At 32.9% G+C, this 12,223-nt stretch overlaps 1 protein-coding gene across 2 annotated transcripts; it reads left to right on the top strand.

Annotated features, from left to right (window-relative positions):
- Positions 1-2,662: 2,662 nt before the first annotated feature.
- Positions 2,663-6,195, top strand: LOC146951966 (transcription factor MYB65-like). 2 transcript variants are annotated; one of them, XM_085757054.1, is made up of 4 exons: positions 2,663-2,778; positions 2,876-3,356; positions 4,763-5,540; positions 5,790-6,195. In XM_085757054.1, the coding sequence occupies exons 2-4, from the start codon at positions 2,889-2,891 to the stop codon at positions 5,930-5,932; spliced, it is 1,389 nt and encodes a 462-aa protein (XP_085613180.1). In that variant the 5' UTR covers positions 2,663-2,778; positions 2,876-2,888; the 3' UTR covers positions 5,933-6,195. The 2 variants fall into 2 exon arrangements, with proteins under 2 accessions (XP_085613180.1, XP_085613185.1); XM_085757059.1 differs by having other exon boundaries at positions 4,763-5,445; positions 5,790-5,930.
- Positions 6,196-12,223: the final 6,028 nt, after the last annotated feature.

The raw sequence follows: 12,223 nt of genomic DNA, 5'->3' as shown, positions 1-12,223 counted from the left end.
AATTGGATTAACAATACTGCCATGTAAAACGTCTAATTAAGAAGAATGAAAACTCATGAAAAAGTTAACCAGGTCATGTCTATCTTTGGCTCACTATTCTTTCTTTCTGTTTTATATAATGTTAATTTTTAATTTATTAAAGAATTAAATTTGACGTGAAGAAAATATTTTCACATACAAACTAGCTAATTTCTTTAGTAATTTGAAATTTAAAAACAGGCGCTTTTTTGAAATTTAAAATTTTGAAACAGAAAAATAATTATAATTTTAATATTATTTAAAATATAATACATTCCGAGGACAAAGTTCCTCGGAAATGCTAGTCACTTCTTTGTCAGCCACAGCAGGTGCGCCAGTCTGAGTGTTAGCCGTCACATCTTAATTCCGAGGACATGTTTCCTCGGAAACAAAAGTTCCTCGGAAATTTCCTCGGTATTTGGATTGCAACCAACTATTTTTCCAGGACATGAGTTCCTCGGAAAAAGTTGGTATTCCGAGGAGATTTGGACGATTTCCAAGGAATATTGTGCGTCGGAATTTCAGTGCTTTCTTGTGAGTCATTCTTTGAAAGGATATAATGCTTAATAATGAATAACAATTAAAAATAATAATTTTATAATATGACATTAAGATAAACCAAAAAATGTATGAAAATCATTTATACAAAAGAAATAATCTTGAAGATTTGTAAATTTATGTAAAGTAGTTGTATTTCTCATAATAAATACTAACCCGTGTATAATTTATAAATGAGAAAGATTTTGTAACTCTCTCAAAGTTATCTTATTTGTGATCATTCAATTGGATATAACTGATTAAATTTAGATGTAAAAATATGTATAAGTGAGAAATAGTCCTATGCTTTTTTTTTGTCAAAAATAATTCTTGTGCTTTTTTCTTTTTTATTTACTCTTTTTTTTCCCGTGTTTTTTTAAGTATTGGTTTAAAATGTTTTTCCTATATTTTTTATATTATTCATAAGTGAAATGTATTTATTAATGTTTTTTATTAGAAACACAGGATGAGATAAAATCACATGTACGCCATAAAGTTTATTTTTAGTAAATGTAAATTAAATATATTAAAAATTTGTTACGAATTAAAAAAAAACGGCATTCAATAATTTATAGATTTTTTTATCATGATAAAAACTACCTCTTTAAAAAAAATTAGGACCCGTTTTGTTACAAATTAAAATAAAAGTGATTTTGATATCTATTAATTAAGAGAATTTATAAAAATAAATCATGATTTATTTTGTTTGGTTATTGTAACTAAAATCACATGTTTTTGTTAAAAAATTAACTATAAAAAAATGGATTTTTTTTTGTTACAAAATTATATCAACTTTAATAATTAGAGAAATATTAACTTTAATAATTAGAGAAAGATAATAGATTGTAAATTGTTTTTAACTCTTTAGATATTTAGAAGTTGAATTATAGAAAAATTTATTTTGATTGGGATTAAGATTAAGTTTGTTTGTTCTTTAAAAAAAGATTAAGTTAGAGTGTTATCAAATGAGTTTGTTTTAATTTGTTTTTAAGAGAGAAAATATAGGGGGAGGTTGAAGCAAAAGACACAAAAGTATATAATTTTAATGACGACTCATAAAATTAAAAAGGGGTAAGATTGTATTTTTGGTATACATTAAGTTTCATAATTAGAGAATAGATATTAGGAAATAAAAGATTAAGTTTGTTTGTTATATAAAAAAAAAAGATTAAGTTTGTGTGTTTTATCGAGTGAGTTTGTTTTAATTTGTTTTTAAAAGAGAAAAATAGAGGGAGATTGAAACAAAAGACACAAAAGGATATAATTCTGATGACGTGTCAAAAAATTAAGAAGGGGTAAGATTGTATTTTTGGTAGACATTAAGTTTCATAATAATAATAATAATAATTAGAGAAAATTAGAGAATTAGAGAATTAGAGAATAGACTAGCGAAAAGACGGGCACTCAAGTGTCCGTCTTTCCGCTCTTTTTATTGTGCTACAGTTTGAAAATTATGAACGCTGTTTTTTATGAAATTTTGATTTTGATTAAAACTAAAAATATAAATACTAAACTAACTATGATTATCTATTTCAATGACACCAAAAATATAACAAAAAAATACAATCGAAATTCTTTTTTTGACGACACCAACAACAATCTTTATTATAGAAAAAATTGGTTAAGGGTATAATTGGAATAATGAAAAAATAAGTATAAACATACTCATCTAATTTGTTACACTTTTTAAATGATAAAGAAAATAAAAACAGACATATATGTATTCTTATCGTGTTTGTTACATTTGTTTTAATATTTAAATTTATCTTTATCTATTTGTTATATCAATTATTTGTATTGAAACTTATCTTGTTTGTTACATTTGTTTTAATATTTAAATTTATTTTTATCTATTTGTTATATGAGTTCTTTTTATTGAAAATTGAGGGTATTTTTGAAGAAAAAAATGCAACCCAAAAATGCCGAAAGAGGTGTTTTCTTTATATATAGTATAGATGATTATTTATTTTTTTAAAAAGTAATTTTTTCTTAAAAAAACTAAAACAATTGGGCTCGGGGGTTTTTTTTTTTCCTTTCTTTGTTCTTATCATGATTGTTTTGTCCACATCCACTTTCTTTTATTTTTTGTTTTTCTTTTTTAATTAAAATAGAAATGAAACAACATCATTAAATGAAACTCAAACAGAAACTAGGGTTTCTCACTTCCAAGTGAGCGATTCCCTTCTCTCGCACCACCCATCGCCTCTACCTCACTCCCACGTGGTTAGTTTTACACTGTTTTCTTTCTTTTTCTCTAATCTAATGCTCTATTTCTTTCATTGTTCTCTCTAATGCTCTCTTTTTTCTTTGAATCTTCAAGCATATTGAGAGTCATGAGTAGCGCTTCAAGCGAAGATTATGGCGACCACAAAACTGACATATTGAGAGTCATGAATAGCGCTTCAAGCGAAGATGATGGCGATCACAAAATAGGCATATTGAGTGTTATGAGTAGCCCTTCAAGCGGCGATGATGATCGCAAAAGGCTATCAGCTGATCAAGAAACTGATGAAGGAGATACCACTGGAGGAGAAGGAGGAGTAGGTGGTCTAAAGAAAGGTCCATGGACAACGGCAGAGGATGAAATCTTGGTAGCTCATGTTCAAAAATACGGTGAGGGAAATTGGAACTCTGTCCGGAAGTGTACCGGACTTGCTCGCTGTGGGAAAAGCTGTCGTCTACGATGGGCAAATCATCTGAGACCTGATCTCAGAAAGGGTGCAATTACTCCTGAAGAAGAACGTCGAATCATTGAGTTGCATCATAAGATGGGAAATAAATGGGCTCAAATGGCTGCACTGGTAATATCATTCTTCTTGATGATATTTTTTTATTCTTTCCTTTTTTATATTTGCAAATCTATTGTTATGATGTGGTAATATGATTGCAATATCTTTATATTTCATAGATTTTATTGTTATTATTATTTGACTTTAGGGTTTTTTTTTATTTCATAGATTTTATTGTTTTATTATTTTGTTGTATTACTTGACTTTAAGGCCTTTTTTGGTGCCATCATAATTACAAATTGATTAGTAGTATGATAGGATACAGAATGAGAATATGAAATTGAATAGTAGTTTAATTATATTTCTGTGATGATATATAAAGCTTGACTTGTAACCAAAAAAAAAATACTATATATATAAAGCTTGACTAATAAGTCTGTTATATGATTATATCAGTCAATACTTTGTGATACAGCTCAGAAACTTGTCTTGTAGAACTTTGTATAGCCTTATTCTTTATTATGTTGTGTGAAGATGCCGATTATCCACATGATGGTGGTGGACTTCATGAATTGTTAAAGTTGTTGCCTCTTGATGAAAGTTATGCTTTTTTTTTTATTCAATTTTATTTTTGGATGATGAGAATTAAAGAGATAAAATTATACAATTAGGTTAGACATTAAATAGTAAACAATTTAATAAAGTCAAGACTTTTATTGCATTCAGAAATTGACATGTTTATAAGGAAATAAAATATTTTTGTTCAAAAAGGAAATAAATATTTTGATTTGAACATTTGTCTGCTCTTTTGTTACGGTCACAAGGTCATTTTACAAATATTAATATATATTTTAGGCTTAATTAATGATTTCGTCCCTTAAGTTATTTGTTGGTTACATTTTGGTCCCATAAGTTATTAACGTTACAATTTGGTCCCTTAAGTTACTTTTTGGTTTCGTTTTGGTCCCTTAACTATTTTTGGTTTCGTTTTAGTCCCTTAACTTATTTTTTGGTTTCGTTTTGGTCCCTTAACTTATTTTTTGGTTTCGTTTTGGTCCCTTAACTCTTTCTCCGTCAACCACTTTGGTCCTTTACGTTAGAACGAATGTATTAGAGTTAAGGGACCAAAACGAAACCAAAAAATAAGTTAAGGGACCAAAACGAAACCAAAAAATAACTTAAGGGACCAAATTGTAACGTTAATAACTTATGGGACCAAAATATCTTATATGTATTTGGGCTAAATAGATTCTTGACCTAGTAAATAAACATTTTTTTCATATAAAATGTACTCTTAGGTTTGTAATTGTATCTATCTGCACACATTTTTTTATAAATGTGAACCAACCTACTACTTACCCTCAAGCAGGGTTGTCAAAACAAAACCCCTTACAATATCACTTCTTAATTGTGTCTTATATGTTCATATTCTTTCTAGGATATTCGCCGTATGTTCATTCCTGTTTCTTTTCTTTCAGTTGCCTGGACGCACAGATAATGAGATAAAGAACTTTTGGAACACAAGATGCAAGAAACGGGGTCGAGCAAACTTGCCAATCTACCCTGAAGATTTATCATCTGAATGTCTGCTGAATCAAGAAAATGCTGACATGTTGACAAATGAAGCCAGCCAGCATGATGAAGCAGAGAACAAAGTACCTGAAGTGATATTTAAAGATTACAAACTCCGCCCAGATATTTTACCACCATGTTTCGATAAGCTTCTAGCTGGCTTGTTATTGCGTCCCTCAAAGCGCCCTTGGAAGTCCGATATGAATTTGTACAGTTATAGCAATAATGCTGCTGCCCCTGCTGCCCCAGCAGTATTTGATCATCAGTTCAGAAAATATCCTATGTCGTCTCCTTCGTCTTCTCCATGGGAGGATATTGAACCAAATAGCTACAATCCGTTTCATGAATATGATAGCACTATGGTTGATATTCACCCCACACCAAAAACCTCTTCTTTTGAGCCCATATATGGGTTCATGAAGACTGAGCCCCCTTCACTCCAATACTCACAGACTCAACATCGTAGCTATATGATTCCATATCCTCCAGTTGAGCCTGTTCAGTCAGTTCCAATTTCTCTAGAAAGGAGTCATTTTCTTCAATCCAATGAAGCAAATCTTAGCACACAATGGGATGAGTCAGATGATCAGTATGATGATTTATTTCCGTCCTTTGACTATAATAATAATAATCATATGAACATGTGCTCAACTGATGGGCACCACTCAGCTGAAACTACTCAGGGTTAGCAATATACTCTTTCCGGTCTTATATATAAACAATTATTTTTTTCTATAGATGTATTAAACAACCGATGTATCTCGTTAGATACATCAGTTATTCAATTAATCTAAAAAAAAAATCTTTGCTTATTTATGTATCCGGAGGGAGTATTAAGTGTCATTTCATTTCCGTTTATAATTATGAACTATCATGACCTTTTATTTAAGAGATTTCATTTCATTAATTTAGTTTTCCCCTCTTATTTGGCAGGTCATGATATTAACCATGCTGCATTTAATCAGATCCCAGATTACTTTTCTTCTGAGAGAGATGATTTGAGGAGAAAAATATTTGCGCATCCAGATGCTGCGCCTGTGATTGATGACTTCGCTTGGTATTATAAAATAGAATAAATATGATCAATCTGTTGTTCTAGAAGTGCATGCAATTCTTGGTAAAGAGTTCATTTGTTAGCACTTGTTGGCAGCTCATGATATTAACTACTCTGAGTTTTATTTTTCTTTTTTTATTTTTATGGTGAGATTTCAGTATGTTGAATCTTGTTGGTTGTCACTTTGTATATTGTTTACATTGGAATTATGGTATTTGAAAAGCGTGTGTATATTGGTTTGGGAACTTTAAGAAATGTTAATTCAAACTTGCATTTTATGGGTGATCTATTATTCAACACAGAAACTTTATATATGTGTAGTTGCTAAAGAACTATTAATGAATAATAAGGTACACAATACACATTATTTTTGTTAAACAGTAGAGGCGAAAAACACACTGAGTTAGTTTTGTTCTATTAAATATTTGGAGATCTATTTCAAGGTATTAGATTAACTGCACTACAATGATAAAGTGATATTCTTAAGTGTGAGTAACTGTAAAAGCTATACCATGTTTGAATGATACCAGTGAAGGTGAACAAAAAAAGTATTGGTGTGTTCAAACTGGGCTAAGATGAGGTACCTCAAATTTATGCTCATATTATTATATATTTGTAGTGCGACTTTGAGTATTAAAGTGTGTATGGATGGATGAATCATGAAAGTTCTTGGAAAATCAGAAGTCTAGACAATTTAAATTGTTTGGATAATTTCAAAATATGAAAAATAGGGCGTCAATTTGCTAAGTTATGAACCAAATTGCAAAATTTGAAAATTATAGGAATCAGTTTGCAATAAGTTATAGGAATCAGTTTACATCATTTAAAAAAATACAGGGACAGATTTGCAATTTGAAATTCACATTGTATAGAGTAACGAAGAAATTTTAAATTATTAGTAGTTTTCAAGTGGTATTTTTTTATTTTATTTTTTTTACGAAAAGTTTTTAAGCGGTATTTGAAAATTCATAAGTTTGACAAAACACTTCACAAAGATCATCATCATCACAGCAATATTTAACATTAACCTTAAGAAGAGAATTCACCAGATTACCCGATTGAAGACCAACCATTGAAACTTGTGACATACTTGTGTTGATGAAAGAAGATGCTCTCGGACGTAGAATGAACATAAAGACCAAAACATAATAATGTGGGTTACCAAGACCTTTCATATGAACTGAGACATGTAACTGCTATTTAAGTTGTTGAACTGAAGCATGCTGAGAACCAGATATAACCCTATCATCAACATACAGAAGAAGTAAAACAATACATGTATGTGTGCTATGATAAATAGAGAAGAGTCGTACATGTCTTCATTAAGGTCACCATGAAGAAACGCATTATTCACACTCATTTAATGAAGATACCAACCATTAGATGTAACTACTAGATGTAACTACAGAGAGCATAGTGCAAACGGTTGTTATTTTGGCAACCGGTGCATATGTTTCATCATAATCAATATAATATTCTTGCTTGTTTCCCAAGGCAACCAATTGAGCCTTGTAACATTTGAGTGACTCCTCAGAATTCAGTTTCACAAAATACGTCCATTTGCATCCTATGAGTTTGATACCAGGTGGACAAGAGACAATATCCCAAGTAAAATTATCTTGAAAAGCCTAAAGTTCCTCATTCATTGCTTTTATCCAGAGCACATCATTAATAGTCACTGAGTAACACGCAGAAATAGATATGCTAGAGAGCGAGGTATTCATTTACAAAATCTTCTTTTGATAGGATATGCTATCAAGGATAGTTTCTTGGATGCATTGGCCACAATCCAAGTTATTCGTGGAGGAGTATATGGAGTTCTATCCCATTGTTAACTCTTGATTACCGGTGGAAAATTGGAGAAGAATCTGAAATTAACACCTAAAATGTACCGTGGATCAGAACCACAAATCATCTTAAGCCGACTAATCACCCGCCATCCCATTTGCAAGACCTCACAATAGCTCATTATTCTGCCATGAAACAAGCAGTTGGAATCAAGGATTCCTGGCTGCACTGTTCAATACAGCAGATGTCAATGCGCATTCCTCTTACTTACATGTAGCAACATTATACCATCATATGGCGGCTTACTAGTAATGATGAATATAGTTTGAAAACAGCCTACAAGCTCTGTTTATCCACCATATTGCAGAATAATCAAAGCCAAACTTTAGGAAATTGGAACAATATATGGAAGCTAGACGTCCCTTCAAAAGTGAAGCATCTTAGTTGGAGAGCAGCTCGTGATTGCCTCTTGACTCGAAAGAATCTTAATACTCGTGATGCCTCATGTGTGAGCGAGCAGCAAGAGCTGAAATTATGGCCTAGTATCCAACAGATCAGCAACCAAGCCCTCAGTCTCACTGAAATGCTCTTTGATTTATGCAGCAGCACTGTCTGCGAAGATGCAGATTTGCTAGCTACTTGTTTACGGACCATTTGGAAGTGTAGAAACAAATGCCTTTGGGAAGGATCATTGTTGGATCCTAAAAGAGTTTCTTCTGATGCAAGGGACTATGTTGTTGGTGATTTCCAAAATAATGGAATCACTTTAGAACCAAAAGTTGTAACTCTTCATGGGAATCATTCATATACATTGGAACATTATTATTTATTGATAGATAATGAACCATGACATTGATTCAAGTGTATATGGTTGTAACATTTGGCAAAAGGGTGTTTAATGAACCATAGCATTGATTCAAGTGTATATGATCATAACCTTTGGCAAAGGGGTGCCTAATGAATCATAACATTGATTCAAGTCAAAGGGGTGTTTTCTCTCATGTGAAAAGTCATATAATGCATTATAAATGCTTGGCATTTGGGCATTAGTTGGATACACAAAAAACACAAAAACAACACAATTTTGGACAGAATTTTGTTAGATTAACAACATAATTCTCCCTCATTCTCTTACTCTAAATCATCCATCAATTCTCTAATGCATGAGTGAATTGCTGGAACCATAAATCTGTAAAATACTGTTAGGAGATACGCTTGGTGTGGTTGTGCAATACACGTCAAGGAACTCATAGTATCCTGAAGGGGATTCGCCGGTCATTCCTTATTGCATCCAATATACAGTTATTGGTGGGGGCGAATCGAACCTAAAGGTTAGTATGGCAACCCCATACGCTTTGAGTTTACATGCATAACTATTAAACTTTTCAGGTTTCAAGTGCAGCAGCCTCTTCCTAACAATCAAGATATACAACAATCTTTGGAATTTATGTGCACACTTCATCGTATTTATCTTCATCATCTTCTTGGTCAAGTTATTGCAGCAGACCCCCAACACAAGTTCCAACATATGTAATCAGTATAAATAGGCGCAACACAATCAACAAGCGCTGCACAAAATTGTTATGACAGTCCAGCCGAAACCAACCAAAGGTGGACTAAACGAAGAGCACATAATGCTAAACGCAACTCAGATTGTGCTGTATTTGCCGCAGAGAACAAAATGGGATTTACACTATGCTTCGGAAACTCCTCAGGCGAGTTTATCATAGCTCATACATCTTGGACTCACTGTTCTGCAACTTTTCCAGAAGGGGAGGCACAAACAGTCCTTATCTCGCTAAGACTTGCTTTGTCGATGGGTTGTTTCAAGTGCTCTTTGAGTCAGACAGTAGAAATATAGTGGTAGCTATAAATGACTCGAGTGTTTATGTTAATGAGCTTGGGTCACTTAATAGAAAAATGTCGTGACATTTTATTTTCACGAGTGAAATTTCACTTTCAGCTTGTGTTTCTTCAGAGGCAAGTTAATAGAGTTGTTCATAATCTAGCGAGAGCATTTGTTTTAGAGTCTAGCCCCATGTCTTTTATTCGGCCTCATCATGTATCGCCTCTATTATTCTTGATGAAATGAATTGAGTTTAGCTTGCCTAAAAAAAATCAGAAAAAAGGATTTGGTACCAAAAGATCCATACATCCAAGTAATGGTCCTTGAAGACATAAGAGAAGGCATTGTGCTTATTCTTGAAGAAATATATCTCAAGGGTAATTATCTTGTAGCTTATAATTTTTTCCAAAATAGTCTAAAATGCCACCTAACTAATTTATTTTCTCTCTACAGGGCTTCATGGAGGATCTCACTGGTTTTGAACTTGATATGTTGGATTAATTATATTTATCTTTTAACAACAATATCATAAATATAATATAATTATCTTTTTTCATAAGACCAACAATCTAGCATTGCTATAGACATATTTGTTTAAGGTTATATGGATAATGAAAAATGCAACACAAATGCTTATTTATTTATTTTAACAAAGATTACACTAACACCAAAATAAAATCTCATGTTAGAATGTGTCTTTGTACTAGTGTTCACAAAGAAAGAACAGTAACGTTAAATGCTAAGTACTAATTTCACATGCCCCCTATTTTTAAATTCCCAATTTTTTTAATTAACTTTTGTGCAGGTGTACAGCATAGCGATGGTAATTGGTAAACACATCTTCTTGTTGTATTTAAAATAATAATTTATAAGAATTCATACAAGTAGAAATCAAAGTGCCAATACAGTAAATGGGATAGAACGTTGCGTGGATGCTCTATACAATTGCTTCCTAGTGAATTTCAGATTTGAAAAAATAATAATAATAATAATAAAACTTTCCTCTCCTAAAATAGCACCTAGTTCAGATTTATCATGACCAAGGGTCAGCTATATACTTGGTGCTCGTTTGGTTGAACGGCAAGTTTTTGATGTTTAACCAAAATCGTGGCAAACTTTCGGCGTCCAAGTAGAAGCTTAGTTTTCTAGCTTTTGTGAAATCACAATGAAAGCATTGTTGAAGTTGCGTTTATTGCCAAAGAAGCACCTAAAATCCATTTCTATAATTACATTGTTTTTTCAAAGCTTTTCATCCATGTTCCTCCAAACACCCCATATGGCCATTGAGAAATTCCCAATGCCCCGTATTATTCGAATGGTTGAGGACCATAATGCACTCCTTCCTATGCTTCATCAATTTACAGCCATTATAAACAGAAACAGCAGCAGAACACTAGACCCGAATTTTAAACTCACACATCACCAAAGCTTCCCCAAAACTCTAGGCACAAACCAGAGACAAACAAGAGAAAAACCCGAACAAAACTCGTCTTATTAAACGAAAACCCAAAATGACACAAGCCTGCAGCACCAAACCACTAAACAGCTTCTGATGCAGAGATAAAATCAGAGAGGAGAATCCCCTTCAACACGCCAGCTGCATCAAAAACTGCAGAAAAGAGACCCAGCTCAATGACAAATCAGACACAAGAGCTGAACACAAAGCTGTAATAGGAACAAATAACGATATAATCGCTCTGGAACCAACAACTTTCAGAAAAATTCTCGAGCAGTGTTCTGGAAAATTTTGCTAAGTTAAACATGAAGGAAGCTAAGCAAAACAATGCTGCAGTGCAACAGGAAAAAACAGATTTCACAGGTAATGAAAAAGGCTCAGTCAATGGAAACTCAAATCAACTCATCATACGAACCCAACCTAGGACAACAACCACACCCAACATGTATGATTATCTAGAGAACGATACTTGTAATGAAGATACAAATATGGAACAGATATGGATAGTAATTGGTGAACCTATTATACCATCATGTTTTGACAAGCTTTTAGCTGGTTTGTTATTGCGTCCCTCAAAGCGCGCCCTTGGAAGTCCGATATGAATTTGTACGGTTGTAGCAATAATGCTGCTACCCCTGCTGCCCCAGCAGTATTTGATCAGTTCAGAAAATATCTTATGTCGTCTCCTTCGTCTCCTCCATGGGAGGATATTGAATCATATAGCTACAGTCAGTTTCATGAATATGATAACGCTATGGTCAGCATTCACGCCACACCAAAAACCTCTTCTTTTGAGCCCATATATGGGTTCATGAAGACTGAGGCCCCTTCACTCCAATATTCACGGACTCAACATCGTAGCTATATGATTCAATATCCTCCAGTTGAGCCTGTTCAGTCAGTTCCAACTTTTCTAGAGAGGAGTCGTTTACTTCCACCCAATGAAGCAAATGTCAGTACACAATGGGATGAGTTAGATGATCAGGGTTATGGTTTAACTGATGGGCACCACTCAGCTGAAACTACTCAGGGTTAGCATTATACTCTTTCCGGTCTCATATATAAACAATTCATGCAATTCTTGGTAAAAAGTTGTGTGGGTGCTCTAACTAAGCTAACATTATACAATTGCTTCCTAGTGAATTTAAGCTTTACTCTCCTAAAATAGCACCTAGTTCAGATTTATCATGACCAAGGGTCAGCTATATACTTGGTGCTCGTTT

The sequence above is a fragment of the Medicago sativa genome, chromosome 1, assembly GCF_051527215.1.
Source record: "Medicago sativa cultivar Bolivia chromosome 1, Bolivia_mono, whole genome shotgun sequence".
Lineage (NCBI taxonomy): Eukaryota > Viridiplantae > Streptophyta > Magnoliopsida > Fabales > Fabaceae > Medicago > Medicago sativa.
Note: the sequence above shows the minus strand (reverse complement) of the source record. Positions and strands in the feature narration are given on the sequence as shown.

Bases quoted from the DNA above. Each gene is read 5' to 3' on its own strand.
- LOC146951966 (XM_085757054.1), top strand. From the start codon at position 2,889: ATGAGTAGCGCTTCAAGCGAAGATTATGGCGACCACAAAACTGACATA. The intron at 3,357-4,762 runs GTAATATCATTC...CTTTTCTTTCAG, and splicing joins GGGCTCAAATGGCTGCACTG to TTGCCTGGACGCACAGATAA. The intron at 5,541-5,789 runs GTTAGCAATATA...CTTATTTGGCAG, and splicing joins CTCAGCTGAAACTACTCAGG to GTCATGATATTAACCATGCT.